Source organism: Schistocerca gregaria, chromosome 6 (genome assembly GCF_023897955.1).
Source record: "Schistocerca gregaria isolate iqSchGreg1 chromosome 6, iqSchGreg1.2, whole genome shotgun sequence".
NCBI lineage: Eukaryota > Metazoa > Arthropoda > Insecta > Orthoptera > Acrididae > Schistocerca > Schistocerca gregaria.
Genome location: NC_064925.1, coordinates 382,265,511 through 382,283,323, shown reverse-complemented (window position 1 = coordinate 382,283,323; position 17,813 = coordinate 382,265,511). Strand labels below are relative to the sequence as shown.

The 17,813-nt window shown below is 39.1% G+C and overlaps 1 protein-coding gene across 4 annotated transcripts in view; it reads right to left on the bottom strand.

Moving 5' to 3' along the window:
- Positions 1–17,813, bottom strand: part of LOC126278092 (lysosomal-trafficking regulator) — a 543,055-nt gene that overhangs the window by 287,281 nt on the left and 237,961 nt on the right. For all 4 annotated transcript variants that reach the window (XM_049977936.1, XM_049977935.1, XM_049977937.1 and 1 more), the window contains exons 23-25: positions 16,229–16,306; positions 10,765–10,916; positions 2,967–3,323 (exon numbers count right to left, since the gene is read on the bottom strand). In XM_049977936.1, the coding sequence (XP_049833893.1) occupies positions 2,967–3,323; positions 10,765–10,916; positions 16,229–16,306 (587 nt within the window). The remainder of the gene's footprint in view (positions 1–2,966; positions 3,324–10,764; positions 10,917–16,228; positions 16,307–17,813) is intronic.

The window sequence follows — 17,813 nt, the reverse complement described above, 5'->3', positions numbered from 1 at the left end:
CTTTGCCTTTAAATATGTCTGCTTGTGTCTGTGTATGTGTGGATAGGTGTGTGTGTGTGTGTGTGTGTGTGTGTGTGTGTGTGTGTGTGTGTGTGTGTGTGTGTGGGCGCGCGTTTTATTTATTGTGCCTATCTACCGACGCATTCCCGCTTGGTAAGTCTTGGAATCGTTGTTTTTAATATATTTTTCCCATGTGGAAGTTTCTTTCTATTTTATCTACATTATATACATATATACCAAGCCGGAAAGCGCTAGTAGATAGGCACAATAAATAACACACACAAACACACACACAGATTTTCTAGCTTTCGCAACCGACGGTTTTAAGGGAGAGGGTAAGGAGTCATTCCAATCCTGGGAGTGGAAAGACTTACCTTAGGGGGAAAAAGGATAGGTATATACTTGCGCCCACACACACACACACACACACACACACACACACACAGCCATACATATACAGACACAAGCAGACATATGTACAGGCTTTCAAACAATGGAAACTCCAGGTAGGAATATCAACAATGTAGTACAAGATAGATTGCTACTTGCCATATAAAAGACATTTTAAGTTGCAGGCAGCCACAATAAAATGTAAGTGTCTTAAACTGTGCTTGTCTGCAACTTAACATGCCTTTTTTACAGTATGTAGCAATCTATCTTTTCCTAAATTGTTGATATTATGATTGGACCTTTCATTTCTTAAAGGCTTTCTTCATACACCAACTTTCAATAACGATATTAATTAATGGTTTATTCCTTCAAGATACAATGCTAATTTAGACTGTAACTTGACTGCTTGAGTTATATCAAACAAACTCTCCTTTGCATGGAGTATCCCTTTTTTCCCCATACTACATAGCTTATTCATCACTGTTGTGCAGTTGCTCCAAGGAACTTTTAATTTTTTATATTTGATGGCAAGCCGTATGGCATTGTAGGCTCCAGAAAAATATCTGCATTGACATTAGTAAACTTAACTGAAGTCCCCAGCCATCATACAATGCCCAAGGATGACCACAAACATAACAGTACCAAATTCCACAGAACCTTAACATACCAACTTCGAGAGTACCCTGTAACTTCACAAACATATAACCAAGAAATTAGTTCACAATTTTGGCTTGGCCTGCCTGGAACAACTATTTGAGTCACACTAGAGACTTATACAACTGAATTTACTACCCACACAATAATGACAATATTATTATGAAAATGATAGATTGTTGCTCACCATATAGTGGAGGTGTTGAGCCACAGATAGGCACAGCAAAAACACTGTCAAACACATAAGCTTTTGTCCAAAAAGATCTTCATTTGAATTAGACAAAACACATGTGCTCACTAGTCATTATATAGCGGAGCTGTTGAGTCGCTGATAGGCACAACAACAAAACTGTCAAATAAGTAAACTTTCAGCCAAAAAGGACTTCATTGGTATTACATACACACACACACACACACACACACACACACACACACACACACACGTGTGCGTGCGACCACTGACTCTGGCTACCGAGGCCAGACCAGCCTCCAGCAAAAAGACTGTCAATTTTGGCCAAAAGGGCCTTCATCTGAAATAGACAACATACGCAAACACACAAACGCAACTCACAAACTCAACCACTATCCCTGGCTGCCAAGACCAAACCAGCCCTAGCAGCCAGAGACTGTGGTCATATATATATATATATATATATATATATATATTAAAAATAAAGATTCCAAGACTTACCAAGCGGGAAAGCGCCGGCAGACAGGCACATGAACAAAACACACAAACACACACACAGAATTACAAGCTTTCGCAACTGGCAGTTGCTTCTTCAGGAAGGAAGGAAGGAGAGGGAAAAATGAAAGGGTGTGGGTTTTAAGGGAGAGGGTAAGGAGTCACAGGTGTACACTCGCACACACACACACACACACATATCCATCCGCACATACACAGACACAAGCAGACATATTTAAAGGCAAAGAGTTAAGGGCCTTAACTCTTTGCCTTTAAATATGTCTGCTTGTGTCTGTGTATGTGCGGATGGATATGTGTGTGTGTGTGTGTGTGTGTGCGAGTGTACACCTGTCCTTTTTTTTCCCCTAAGGGAAGTCTTTCCGCTCCCGGGATTGGAATGACTCCTTACCCTCTCCCTTAAAACCCACACCCTTTCATTTTTCCCTCTCCTTCCTTCCTTCCTGAAGAAGCAACTGCCAGTTGCGAAAGCTTGTAATTCTGTGTGTGTGTTTGTGTGTTTTGTTCATGTGCCTGTCTGCCGGCGCTTTCCCGCTTGGTAAGTCTTGGAATCTTTATTTTTAATATATTTTTCCCATGTGGAAGTTTCTTTCTGTTTTATATATATATATATATATATATATATATATATATATATATATATATATATATATTAAAAATAAAGATTCCAAGACTTACCAAGCGGGAAAGCGCCGGCAGACAGGCACATGAACAAAACACACAAACACACACACAAAATTACGAGCTTTCGCAACTGGCAGTTGCTTCGTCAGGAAGGAAGGAAGGAGAGGGAAAAATGAAAGGGTGTGGGTTTTAAGGGAGAGGGTAAGGAGTCATTCCAATCCCGGGAGCGGAAAGACTTCCCTTAGGGGAAAAAAAAGGACAGGTGTACACTCGCACACACACACACACACATATCCATCCGCACATACCACATATATATATATATATATATATATGTGTGTGTGTATGTGTGTGTGTGTGTGTGTGTGTGTGTGTGTGTGTGTGTGTGTAATCCCAATGAAGTCCTTTTTGGCTGAAAGTTTAGTTGTTTGACAATTTTGTTGTTGTGCCTATCTGCGACTCAACAGCTCTGCTATATGATGACTAGCAAGCTATCATTTTCATAATTGAATTTCTTACTCATCAGATATAGAGCTATAGCTTCTCTTTTATTTTTTTTTAATGAGCAACGGCAAAATTATTTTCATTTTAATACCTGTAGATCTTTAAGATTTCCTGCTTGAGCCTGAAGAATTGAATCCCAATCAATGTCTGATCCGAGTGATTTAGGCCCAAAAAGGTGAGTAAAGTTTGGAGCAGTGCAGCCGACGTCACAGTCTGCCAGTGAAACTCTCCCGGGTCCGAGGCCAACCAAGTAAGTTGCCTTTTCACGTGAAAAAACTGCACAGCGGAACAGTTGAAGTCCGGCAAAAATCCATGAGCCAGATGAAGAACTTTTCTGAAATTTCCTGTGTCCTATCAACACAGCAGAGGAGCGTGGTTTCCGTACGAGAAGCCCAGAAAATGACAACAGACACTCGTGGCGATCACAACCATCCACTATCAGCTCGACCTAGAAGGAGAAAAGGTGTAAGATATATTTATTTGAAACATCAGAACTTTTAAAGTTCAACACTCATACCAAAAATTTTACCTCTAGAAGATATAATTCTTAGTACTATCAACAGACACAAACAAAAGTACAATAGCCCTTTCAGTCCTGACCCCCAAAAATGTACAGGCATTGTGTAAAATAATAATAATAATAATAATAATAATAATTATTATTATTATTATTATTATTATTATTATTATTATTATTATTATTATTATTATTTTACACAATGCCTGTACATTTTTGGGGGTCAGGACTGAAAGGGTTATTGTACTTTTGTTTGTGTCTGTTGATAGTACTAAGAATTATTATTATTATTATTATTATTATTATTATTTTATTTTATTTTTTTTTACTCAAACCAATTCATGGAGTCATCAGGTCTATCCCTGATAGTGCAGCTGCATTTTGGGTTCCGACTGTTGGTGGAATACTGTTCTACAAACAAAATTCATTAGGTTGGCAAGTGATGTCACAACAGCAAGGTAAAATATTTCATTATATTGTCTAAATGAAAGACGATGTTGATGTTTTCTTATAAAACGAGGTGTAGTATCCAGAACTGTACACTTCTCTTTGTGTTACTTTTCAAATTACATTATTTATTGTTGAACAAGTAACAACTAAAGCTATCATGCGGGTTGGTATTTTGTTTAAATTTTATAATATACCCACAAAGTTGGGCAGGTAATAATACTGAGCTGAAAAATATCAATTAAAATTCATTTTCATATTGAAAAGTATTTATTGCAAGTGCGATATTATTGTTTTTGCTTCTCAGATGCTCGCTGGTAAACTTATTTAGTCTTTAAGTTAAATACTTCGTGTCTTGAATAACACGGCAGGCAGAGAATTGTCTGAAGACAATTGCTGATTTCCATTATACAACCTGGTCAGTTACATAAGAGAAACAAGTAGTAAATGGTACAGCAATCAGCCACAAATGATTTTTATTGCATATCTAGATTCTAGTCACTGTGTGGCCATCTTCAACTATCACTGTTCTCCTATACCATCAAAGCTGATAAAAGAAACATATTCAGAAGAAAACAAGGAGGATGAAGGTTGTCTCAAAATCAGTAATGAACCTGAAATGTTTCTTGCTATGTCAAAATAATTCTAAGTGAATCAGTCTCTAGGGAAACATGTGCACAACAATGAGTAATAGCGAAAGAGTCACACAAAGTGAATCTTCAGCTTTCTAAATTGAGCATGACACAGGAGAGGTGGTTTTTGAGAGAGAAGGATTTGGCTGAGAAGTATTTTCTTTCTGCAGATGCTTCCAATACAGAAGTGAAGCTCATGTTACTTTATTCCACAATTTTTTGGAATATTTTAGTGTACATCATATATTGGGCATATGATATTTTTCTTTCAGATTCCGCTGATGTTGTAAAGTGTAGTGAAGAACTTGTGACAGCATTTCTCTGAATATTCCTTATCTTCTGTATCAGAAATCTACGTGAGCTTTCAGAGCCAGAGGCTGCTCCTTCCGGCAGAAGGGTTGAAGGGGAAGGGAGAGGGGTGAAGGAAAAGGACTGGAGAGATTTAGGAAAATGGGTTGATTTTGAAAAAGTCATCCAGAACCAAGGGGCAGGGAAGACTTACCAGACAGGATGAGAAGAAAAAACTTCAATTAATTATTTAAATTTATATTTTAGTGTAACACACAAATTAATAAGAAATATATACATAACTCATCTGTCAGTCACAGTCGTACATGCATGAGAAGCATACAGCATATATTTTACAAATAACCCTAACCCACAAATGTGTGTGGGCTCGTCTCTCTCTCTCTCTCTCTCTCTCTCTCTCTCTCTCTCTCTCTCTAAACCAAATTTAAAAAATATATATTTCATGGCTTAATGATAGACTATAAATCAAATTAAAAGTAGAAGTCCATGAAATTACAATGAAAAACATTTCCAGACCGAAAGGGAATTCACAGTTCCAAATGCTACAATAGTTTCTTGTACTTTTCTAAATGTCTTTCAGCAGTACTAAGAACTTCAATCCCTGAGATAAGTGCTGGCCAGCCATTCTATCTCATAATGTTATAATTCTCACAACTAGATTTTCCTTCTGATACCATTAACTCAACATATAATAAACAAATAATCAAAACTTAGTGAATTTGAGACCAACCAGTTAATACAAATCCTGTGCAACAGAAAACATAATTCTGAATTTCATTCTAATGTACATTATTTACAATGAACATTGTCATCATATTAAACATTTTTTAATTTTTTCCCATAGTATGTATTATAACTTATGAGTCTAGGGAGAAACCCTTGGCAGTGAGGCATAACATGTCATTCATAGAATGAGATGTTCCACATCCTGGATATCCGTTGGCTGACAAAAGATGTTTGACTGATACGGGGAGGGGGGACTCTACTTTTCTGCCACTGGACAGTATGGCAGAATGGTGTGACTCAATTTATGTAGACACATTTTAGATCACTTAAAGGATCTAAGTTACAGACATCTATCAATGCATGTCAAGAAACTTGAGTACTGCGTAGATGTTGTGGCTTGCTCTGAGTGCGGACTCCGTTACCTTCTGTGTCACATTACATATATTTCAATAATTAATTATATTTGCTTGTAAAACTGCATGTAGGACCACCATTAAGTAGGATTTTGGATCTTAATAAACCACCTGTTTCTGAAATGTTAAATCTGCAGTACTGTCTAAGTTTATTACAAATGTATCCCTGTTTGTTTGTAAACATTAATTTGTAATTCACTTAACTTGTCTATCTTCAGTTATTCGACCACAAGACCAATTATTCAACCACAAGACCACCTTTCAATAAAATGGTTTGCTAATACAGCAACAGGGCATAAAGCAGACAGTGTACAGCTCAACCCTAGGACATTAACAAGTCAAGCGTTATTCACAGCCATACATTTGCACTTCTGTACCATTAGAAGCAGAGCAGAAACATAGCAGTGTATCACCTTTTAAAAACATGTTTACACAACTTAGATATATAAGTATCAACAACAAAATAACATCTACGACAGCTTTGGTAATTATAATTGGACAAATAAAAAACACACTCACCAAGTGGTGGTAGGAGGAAAAACAAACAAAACATATGGAAATGTGCAACCTTTCAGAGCCAGTGGCTCCTTCTGGCAGAAGGATTGAAGGGAAATGAAGAGGGATGAAGGAAACGAATTAATGAGGTTTAGGAAATGGGGATAATTACAGAAAAGTCATCCAGACCCTTGGTCAGGGGAGACTTACATACATTTTATATGTGTTCTACCCAGTTGCCACTTGATGATTGGATTTTTATCTATACAGTTATATTATATTTTCAAACACTGATTATTTTTGCTACCAGCTTTTGCGAAGTGAACTATGGCAGAACTGATATTTGATATGTATTATCAAGAGATGGTAATAGAACATAGCCAACAGGGAAACATAAACTTGGCCTCACAATGTGGCTTTCACCTATCACATGGCTCTAAAGTGAATGGATCATATTTTCCTTTCTATTGGAAACAAAATACAATAGATGTTGTCTTTATGCTGTATTGATGGACCTGAATTAATTGTTGTGCATTTTAGAACAATTATCTAATGTAGTATTGACTTTTAATTTGTATAGTAATGTAACAGAGGAATGAGTCACAAGTCTTGTTTATGTTATAGTGGCACTTGCAACACATTTTTCATGTTATCTGAGTATGTATGTAGTTGAAATAATGTTAAGTGTTGTGTGTTGTATTTGTCATTCAGATGATTGAGACTTGGTTCTGAGGATCTGACAAAAGTTAGATGGTGCAAAAATGCGAAGTGACCACGCACTATCTCACAGCTAAACTTCATTGTGTAGCAAATTTAAGCTGTAAACAGGAGACACACTCAAGTACACTTGGACTAAAGACAGAAGATGTCTGACAATACGGTATGTTGTATGATTTGACTTGTTGAGCTATAAGTTGTCTGCATGGAAGTAGTAATAAATTAAGTAGTGTGTACTGAGGTACTGAAGGGTTCACTTGTTCTGCTAATGAACGAGATTTCTGAAATGAACAGATCTACTGCAACTGCAAGTAGACAGTTGCATTATACACAAAAGTCTTTTCAAAGATGTTCTTGGCCAGAAAGGGATCATTCCCAGGCTTATTTTAAAGCAAATACTGTGTAGTTATGGTGATTACAGAAATATTACCAGTGATGGTAATATACAGTTCGGTAAAATCACTCAAAGCCCCGCGTCTGGGTACACTTACCAGATGGGATGAGAAGGAAACACTGATTGCTGGGGACTGCACTGGATGAGAGTTGAAAACCTGAGGCCTTAAAAGTGGAAGACATGGTAATATGCAAGACAGAGATTACCACTAAAACACTGTGCACATGTTAATAGGAGCAAAAAGGGAAGTGCTTTGTATGAAACAGGTGTGAGAGGGGGGACAATAAAAAATAGACAAGTCAGGAAATGGAAGACATAGAAAACTAAAATTGAGTGAAGAAACAAGTAGTTACTGTGAAGAAATGCTGAGACAGAAGGAATTAATGTAAAGTAAGGTCAAGTGGGTGGTGAGAACCAAGGACATGTTGTAGCACTAGTTCCCACCTGCAGAGTTCAGAGAAACTGGTGTCTGGGGGAAGAATCCAGCTACATGTGGTGAAGCAGGCATAGCAGTCATGACTGTCATGTTGTAGAGCATGCTCTGCAACAGCATATTGTGCATTGCCAGTATACACCATCTTCCTATGCCCATTCAACCTGACTGATAACTGGGTGGTAATCACACTGATGTAAATGACTGAGCAGTGTTTACGTAACAACTGGTACATGATGTGTCATTTCACAGGTGACTCTCCCTTGGATAATATATGTTTTGCCACTTACAGGGCTGGAATACATGGTGGGAGGAAGGTGCATGGGGCAAGTCTTGCAGTAGGGAGATAATTAGATAATTTTTTGGAATAACGCTGGTGTTCTTTAGGTGATTGGTGCTGAGATGCAGCCAATGCTTTATTTCCTGTTACTGTTAGGAAAGATCAGCTTCGGAAACTAGTGCAGATATTTGTCTGGGTTGTTTGCTAATTGATGAGCAGACTATGCCAAGGGCAGAGTGTGGCTGGTAGTGATGGGCCAAAATTTATTCACTTCCATTTAAGAAAAGAAACCAATGACAGCAAAGACACCAATCACTACCACCAGAATAAAAAGCAAATGAAAGTACCTTCTGTATCCTGAAAAAAATTCTGTGAACACCCATGAATACAAGTAAAACTGAATATTTATGAATAGGCAAGCATTCTAAAAACTGACTCTAGTTGAAGACATTGACAGAAATAATTTTGTTACATTTCCATCTTTTTAATATCTGTGTAGCAAAGAGCGAGTTGTTATACCAACACTCTTCGAGGCAAAAGCTGCCTTGTCGCATAATTTCATGACAATAATAAGCAAATGTGAATTTTATGATGTCAGCTACAATAGATACATATGTCTTACCAAATCATGACATGTGAAAATTTTTGCTGGGGTGCATTTCCTGCTTGTTACAAGCGGTCATTTAACCATTTAGGGTATCTGTACATGCTACCCAGGTTGATCCAAACCTCCACATGTCACTGTCCATTTCATTATATTGCAGTCTTTTTGTATGTCTCCCTTCAAGCTCACAACATTACTTGATTCCCGCTCAAGAAGAATGACACTATCACAAGGAATCGAGACCATTTTTTCTCCTTGTATGCGCTGTCTCGGATAATGACACTTACATATGATCAGATAATTAGCAGCTGAATGGAATATTGTTCCAAATTATTTGCCGAATTCACAACTGATACAAAAGAGTTACATGTTTGCTCCTGTAACTGCCCTTGAAAGCAGTCACCAGCGTTATGTAGAATCCATTGCCAGCGATGTGGAAGGCGTAGTATAATGTTAGCAGAGCCCGTTCTGTTGATGGTGCGAATGGAGCGGTCTAATGCCTGTTGAATCTCTGGAACAGTTCTGAAGCGAATGCCACAAAGTGGTCCTTCATCTTTGGAATGAAATCAAAGCCACAAGGACTTCAGTCCAGAGAGTATAGTGGATGGTACAGTACTTCTCACTCCCATCGACCAAACAGAGCAGCCACAGCTTGTTCTGTATGTACCCACGCATTGGCGTGCAAAATGATGGGTGGGTTGCGCAGAAATTGTTGCCGCTTCATTTGCAAAGCTGGTCATAGGTGATACTTCAAAAACGAACAGTAATACTGTGCACTGACGGTCTGCCATGGAGGAACAACATAATGACACTGTTATGTTAGACTGCTCGCTCCCAAGTGACTATGTTTCCCTCGATTGCGCACTCGCCAGCGACATGGGACGAGCAAGTCCATTGGCTCGGAGGTAAGGTAGGTATGTCAAAAACGTGTGCTAACAGCGACAATAGTAGATTGCATTGCATAGTGTCTCCACAGCAGTGTTGCCAGTATTTAAGTTCCGACCTATGTATATTACCCAAATGTGACATATGACAGTTAGTGCCAGACCAGGACTCAAACCTGGATTTCCCACTTATTGTGAGACTCTTGGATTGGGTCAGGAGAGTGAATGGATAGATGAAATGGTTAACGAAACTGCTTGCAAAAATCTTCAATAACATTAAACAGTATGGTAATAGTTTATTATTAATCCAGTACGAGTTTCCATGTGTTTTTTGCCTTTGTTAATGTATACCTTGGTCATACCACCTTAGCGATGGCTTCGCATTGATGATGGGCTGTACGGAATTTGATGAATTAATAAGTAAAGAACAAAGCTTAGAGTGAACTTCAAACTCCACCACAACCATTCAAAATAACTAATTCTGAAAATCCTCACCTCACAGCAGCTGTATCATTTTGAATCTCCAGTCTCTTGAAACACACCCGAAAAATAATACCTACTGTTTCAAGTATTACTGCTTCTCTGGTCTGACAGATCTTTTTAACTGAGAAAATATTTTTTTTCTACAATGTTTCTTGGTTCAGTTTTAACAGAAGAAAATCTATTCGAGTTTTAAGGCTGGGAAGGAAGGACAGATCAAAGGACAGACACAAAGGACAGACAGAAATTCAGAGTTTGAAGTTGCATTAACATCAAGGTCATTTACAGACAGGGGGCATGACAGTACTGGCTAGAATGAGATGGGGAATCTGCCACAGTACTTTTACGGAAAAGCCTACCATTTAAAACTTACAAAAGAATGGCCAGGTTGATGGGGATTTCAGCCACATTCAACCCAAATATGAGTCCAGCATCCTGATCACTGTGCCACCACACTTGCTTCCATCGGTATTGTACATTTCTGCTGCACAAAATGACATCATAAATTAAATAAATTCACCATTTTCTCTTTCATACTAGTTCAGAAAATGTGTGTACCTCAATGACATTCATCCTCCTCTGCATGTAATCCTTGACGTTCATTGCCAAATGTTGCCAAGAGCCAGGCGACAGGCAGTTCTCGACTGTCGCTTGCGAAATTACTTCTGAACCTCTGCTGTCAGGCCGTGTCAGCAGCACAAGAACTGACCCTGCAAGAATATGTGACAGTGATTACATAAGGCATAACGAAACACCAAATAAACTTGTGATAACTTCCAAAGTATAAACTTCCACATGGGAAAAATATATTAAGAACAAAGATTCCAAGACTTAGCAAGTGGGAAGACTCTTTGCCTTTAAATATGTCTGCTTGTGTGTGTGTGTGTGTGTGTGTGTGTGTGTGTGTGTGTGTGTGTGTGTGCGGGCGCGCGTGCGCGCGCGCGCGCGCGAGCGAGTATATACCTATCCTTTTTCCCCCGTAAGGTAAGTCTTTCTGCTCCCGGGATTGGAATGACTCCTTACCCTCTCCCTTAAAACCCACATCCTTTCATCTTTCCTTTTCCTTCCCTCTTTCCTGACGAAGCAGCCACAGGTTGCGAAAGCTCGAAATTCTGTGTGTGTGTTTTATTTATTGTGCCTATCTACCGGCGCTTTCCCGCTTGGTAAGTCTTGGAATCTTTGTTTTTAACATATTCTTCCAAAGTATAATGTAGACAAACTGAATTTGTTGCACAATTCTAAGTTCAGTCCATATTTCAAATGTTGCTCTTGATGTTCCTTCAAAAAGCATTTGATTGTGCCAGAAAATGAATCACTAACTACTAAATGATTTTCAATTTTATACAAGATGATATTTGAATAAATGGCTTGAGATTTTTGGACACAGACATAGAAGACACAACAGAACCTCATAACACTTCTCAGAACATTATGCAACTCTCTGTATGCTCACACCAGAGATTTTATCCATTCACAGGTTCAAGCCTTGTAGGACATTTCACATTGTAAAGTCTATACAATTTTTGCAAAGATTAAATGAAAAAGGTACAATGTTTGCTGACTGGCTTATCCCTCACTTAGCTGAAAACCAAATCTAAAAAAATATGGAATTCAAGCTTTTTGTTTAATGTTTTGACACTAATGGCAAAAATATGAAGTGGAATTAATATCTGATTCAAGATGACTGAATCCTGAGCACTACTGTTATTCATCTTGCCTTCTTAAATCTTTATGGCCCTTATCTCATTATATAAGGCATAATTACTCTCCACTTCTACATCTACATCTACATCCATGCTCTGCAAGCCACCTGACAGGGTGTGGCGGAGGGTACCTTGAGTACCTCTATGAGTTCTCCCTTCTATTCCAGTCACTTATTGCTCGTGGAAAGAAAGATTGTCGGTATACCTCTGTGTGGGCTCTAATCTCTCTGATTTTATCCTCATGGTCTCTTCAAGAGATATACGCAGGAGGGAGCAATATACTGATTGACTCCTCGGTGAAGATATGTTCTCAAAACTTCAACAAAAACCCGTACTGAGGGTCTCTCTTGCAGAGTCTCCCACTGGAGTTTATTTATCATCTCCGTAATGCTTTCACAATTACTAAATGCTCCTGTAACGAAGTGTGCTGCTCTCCGTTGGATCATCTCTATCTCTTCTATCAACTCTATCTGGTACACATCCCACACCGATGAGCAGTATTCAAGCAGTGGGCGAACAAGTGTACTGCAACCTAATTCCTTTGTTTTCAGACTGCACTTCCTTAGGATTCTTCCACTGAATCTCAGTCTGGCATCTGCTTTACTGGCGATCAACTTTATATGATTATTCCATTTTAAATCACTCCTAATGCCTACTTCCAGATAATTTATGGAATTAACTGCTTCCATTTGTTGACCTGCTATATTGTAGCTAAATGATAAAGGATCTTTCTTTCTATGTATTTGCAGCACATTACGCTTGTCTACATTGAGATTCAATTGCCATTCCCTGCACCATGCATCAATTCGTTGCAGTCCTTCTGCATTTCAGTACAAGTTTACATTGTTACAACCTCTTCATACATATCAGAGCATCATCCACAAAAAGTCTCAGTGAACTTCCGATGTTATCCAAAAGGTCATTTATATATATTGTGAATAGCAATGGTCCTAGGACACTCCCCTGCGGCACACCTGAAATTACTCTTACTTCGGAAGACTTCTCTCCATTGATAATGACATGCTGCGTTTTGTTATCTAGGAACTCTTCAATCCAATCACATAGTTGGTCTGATAGTCCATATGCTCTTACTTTGTTCATTAAACAACTGTGGGGAACTGTATTAAATGCCTTGCAGAAGTCAGGAAACATGGCATCTACCTGGGAACCCATGCCTATGGCCCTCGTGGACAAATAGCGTGAGCTGTGTTTCACAAGATCGTCTTTTTCTAAACCCATGCTGATTCCTACAGAGTAGATTTCTAGTCTCCAGAAAAGTCATTATACTCAATCATAATACTTGTTCCAAAATTCTACAACTGATTGATGTTAGAGATATAGGTCTATAGTTCTGCACATCTGTTCGACATCCCTTCTTGAAAATGGGGATGACCTGTGGCGTTTTCCAATCTTTTAAAATGCTTCACTCTTCTGGAGACCTACGGTATACAGCTGCAAGGAGGAGGCAAGTTCCTTCACGTACTCTGTATAAAATCGAACTGGTATCTCATCAGGTCTAGCGGCCTTTCCTCTTTTGAGCGATTTTAATTTTTTCTAACCCTATGTCATCTATTTCAATATCTACCATCTTGTCATCTGTGTGACAATCTAGAGAAGGAACTACAGTTCATTTTTCATCTGTGAAACAGCTTTGGAAAAAAACATTCAGTATTTCGGCCTTTAGCCTATCATCCAATGTTTCAGTACCATTTTGGTCACAGAGTGTCTGGACATTTTGTTTTGATCCACCTACTGCTATGACATAAGACCAAAATTTCTTAGGATTTTCTGCCAAGTCAGTACACAGGACTTTACTTTCGAATTCATTGAACGCCTCTTGCATAGCCCTCCTCACATTACATTTCTTTTTGTGAAATTTTTGTTTGTCTGCAAGGCTTTGGCTATGTTTATGTTTGCTGTGAAGTTCCCTTTGCTTCCGTATCAGTTTTCTAACTCGGTTGTTGTACCATGGTGGCTCTTCTCCATCTCTTACGATCTTGCTTGGCACATACTCATCTAATGCATATTGTACGATGCTTTTGAACTTTGTCCACTGATTCTCAACACTATCTGTACTTGAGACAAAACTTTTGTGTTGAGCTGTCAAGTACTCTGAAATGTGCTTCTTGTCACTTTTGCTAATCAGAAAAATCTTCCTACCTTTTTTAATATTTCTATTTACAGCTGAAATCACCGATGCTGGAACTGCTTTATGATCACTGATTTCCTGTTCTGCATTAACTGTTTCAAATAGTTCGGGTCTGTTTGTCACCAGATGGTCTAATATGTTATCGTCATGAGTCGGTTCTCTGTTTAACTGCTCAAGGTAGTTTTCAGATAATGGACCTTTTATAAACGTTTGAGTCTCCCAATCTATATCTGGTAAATTAAAATCTCCACCCACAACTATAACATGGTAGGGAAATCTACTTGAAATATTTTCCAAATTTTCCTTCAGGTGTTCTGCCACAGCAGATGCTGAGCCAGGAGGCCTATAGAGACATACAATTACCACGTTTTAGCCTACTTTAACCGTGACCTTCACCCAAATTATTTCACATTTTGGATCTCCGTCAATTTCCTTCCATACTATTGCACTTTTTATCACTATAAACATGCCTTCCCCTTCACTGTCCAGCCTGTCTCCGCGATATATATTCCAATCTGAGTTTAGAATTTCATTACTGTTTACATTTGGTTTCAGCCAACTTTCTGTTCCTAGTACAATGCGGGCATTGTGACCATTTATTAATGAGAGCAGTTCTGGGACTTTTCTATAGATGCTCCCACAGTTTACTATTTCCATATTAATATTGTCATTCCCTGTTGTGTTTTGCCTACTGCTACCTTGTCATATCTCAGGAGGTGTCTTGTCGGGCCTAGGGAGGGCATTCTCTAACCTAAAAAGCCATATGTGCACTTCACACATACCCCACTACCCTTGTAGCTGCTTCCTACGTGTAGTGCACACCTGACCTATTCAGGGAGACCCTAAATTTCTCCACCTGATAGTGGAGATCGAAAAATGTGCACCCCAGATCGCCACAGAATTGTCTGAGCCTCTGGTTTAAGCCTTCAACTCGGCTCCAAACCAGAGGACCGTGATTGGTTCTGGGAACGACACTGCAAATAGTTTGCTCATATTCCACGCTGCGAGCGAGGCTTTCTGCCTTCACCAACCACCTCTATGAACTGAGGATGGCCTCTGACCCCAGACGACAGGAATCATTAATGTCGATGTGAGCAACAATTTGCAGTTGGGTGCACTCAGTGCTCTCTATCGCCGCTGGCGGGGCTCTTCCACATCTCGGGTGAGACATATCCCCCCCCCCCCTCCGGCAAGCAGACAGAGTGAACACCGGCCTTCTTCCCCGACCTTTCCTCTATTTCCCTAAGGGGCTCCATCACCCACCTAACACTGGAGCTCCCAATCAGTAATAATCCCCACCACCACCACCATCCCGTGTGCCTGCTCGGACCATGCTGAAGGAGTGGCTACACGTCAACTCACAGGTAGAGTGGGCGATGCCACACAGCCAGCCTCCACATTGACACTCTGCCTCGTGCACCACGAATGCAATTGAACCCGCAATGCCCCTTGGGGAGATGTCTCGACAGCTGGGACCAGGGTGAAGCATGTAATACCTGGGGTGTACCATGTGACGCACCAGACTCCCCTATACCACTACACTCCGAGGCAACAGCCTGAAGACGGCTGACCGTGGCCATCAGCATGCTTAGCTGTTCGCGAACAGTGACCAGCTCCTCCTGCGTCCATACACAGCAGTCACACAACCTATCCATCCTAAGAAATCAACAATTTACTGTAGAGAGTTAAGTAATCTACTTTTATCTAGACTGCTAAATCACTAAAGGCGGCTGATAGCTGACTAAACTGTGGTTGCTAGACACTTCTTGTTGGAAACAATGAAAATAAGCACTAAGTGTCTTTGGACTGTATTATAACAAACACGGAATCTATGGAACACTGTTACTACTACTTGAAAATTAAAGCTTCCTAAAAGCAAAAACACACAGAAAAAGAAGTGACAAGTAAGAAAAACATAGTTAATACTTAAATTTATGTGGCTTGCTGCACAGGAGATTTGAAGCAGACTCCAGTTTCATGTCAGGTAAAAAAAAAAAGAACCCTACAAAATGCACAACAAATTGTATGTCTGTGTTTGACAGTATTTATTATCTTTTACTGTTTCTCTAAATAGGCTATCAATGTCCACTGTTGTCTCAAGCTTAATACTACACAAAAGTATTATGTCACTAAAGCTTTAAGTGACTAATAAATGAGTTGTCCAACTCACCATTACTAGTATCGGTCCACAATTCCAAAAGGAGGCATTCACAACCGACCGATATCAAATGCAGCAGCGATGTCTTTTCTACAACAAAGACAATAATTTTGGCTATAGATAAACATGTAAAAGATACACATTTTATTTGAAATAGTGACTGTAAATGACATTTAAAACATGCAAATTTCAATAATGCAACACAGTCAGAAAATGAGAGCCAGATACATTTCAGGACCAAAGGGCAAATCAGTTAACATTCATTCTTAACACTTTCTGAGCTACAACCACAAAAATAGGCTGGGGGTAAACAAAAATATGGAAACAGCAAAAACACAACACATGACCATGCTAAGTATAGCCTAGGAAAACTTTTGGCATTCAAAACAGCTTCCAGTCATCTCTGAATGCATAAATAGAGGTTCTGTGCAGTTTTCAAGGGAATCTTACACCATTCTTCCTGCAAAATAGTGGGAAGTTCAGGTAATTTTATAGACATGAATAGGGATCACACGCTCTTCTCTGTGAACTAGACCACAAAGGTTCAATAATACTGAGATCTGGTGACTATAGAGCCCATGGGTGATAGAGACAATTCATCCTGATGCTCACAGAACCAGTCCTGGATGAAACAAACTGTGTAAACAGAGGCCTTATATTCTTTGAACACAGTATTACCACTGGGGAACAAACAATGTACCACAGGATGGACCTGATAAGCAGAAAAGGTCACATCATCCTTGTCCATAATGTGACCTTGCAGAGTAACCATTGGACACAGGAAATATCACGGCAGTCCAAATAGTCACTGAATATCTGCTATGTTTCACTCTTGAGATGTAAACTCAGCCAGAAACTGGAAACACAGTCATATCACAAGATGACATTCTTCCATTGCTCCAGAGTCTAGTTCTTATAGCTTTGGTACCATGTTTACCTGTTACAGGCATTTGCATCACTGGCAAGAGGTTTTGGAATTCCAACTCTACCCTTCAATTCCCTGCTTATGCAACTCGATTCACATTTTTTCGGTGCTGGCAGGGTTCTCGGGCATGGCATTCAGTTCTAATGTGATTTTTACAGTTGTCATCCACTTATATTTTTGTCAAACTCGTATTCAGTCACCATCTGTCATGATCGCTCAACACACACTTTTGTTCACATTGTGACTTATGTCTGAAGAGATGATGATGATCTGCTTTCCCTGTGTGTGATTTAATTTCTTTTTTCCCTTTCTTTCTTTTTTTCCCTTCACAAGTCCATCTCAATCACATGGATTTCTTACACTTTATTACCGGTTTCAGCATACTGCCATCCTCACATCTGCTACAAAGATAAGTGTTGTGTAAGCAACAGGTGCAATAAGTTAATGAAAAATCTAACAAGTCTTAGTGATACATAAAATATAGGTATTTATACAAGAGACTAATGCCAGCAGAGGGCACTATAGCTAGAGCACATATTAAACCATTGTCACCAATGTGATGATTAAATTGCAGGATGCACAGTCATTACTTAAAAATTTCTTAAAATTACTTCCCATAACAAAACAAGCATCTGACAATAAAATTTAACTGATGCGAAACTGGATTCATAC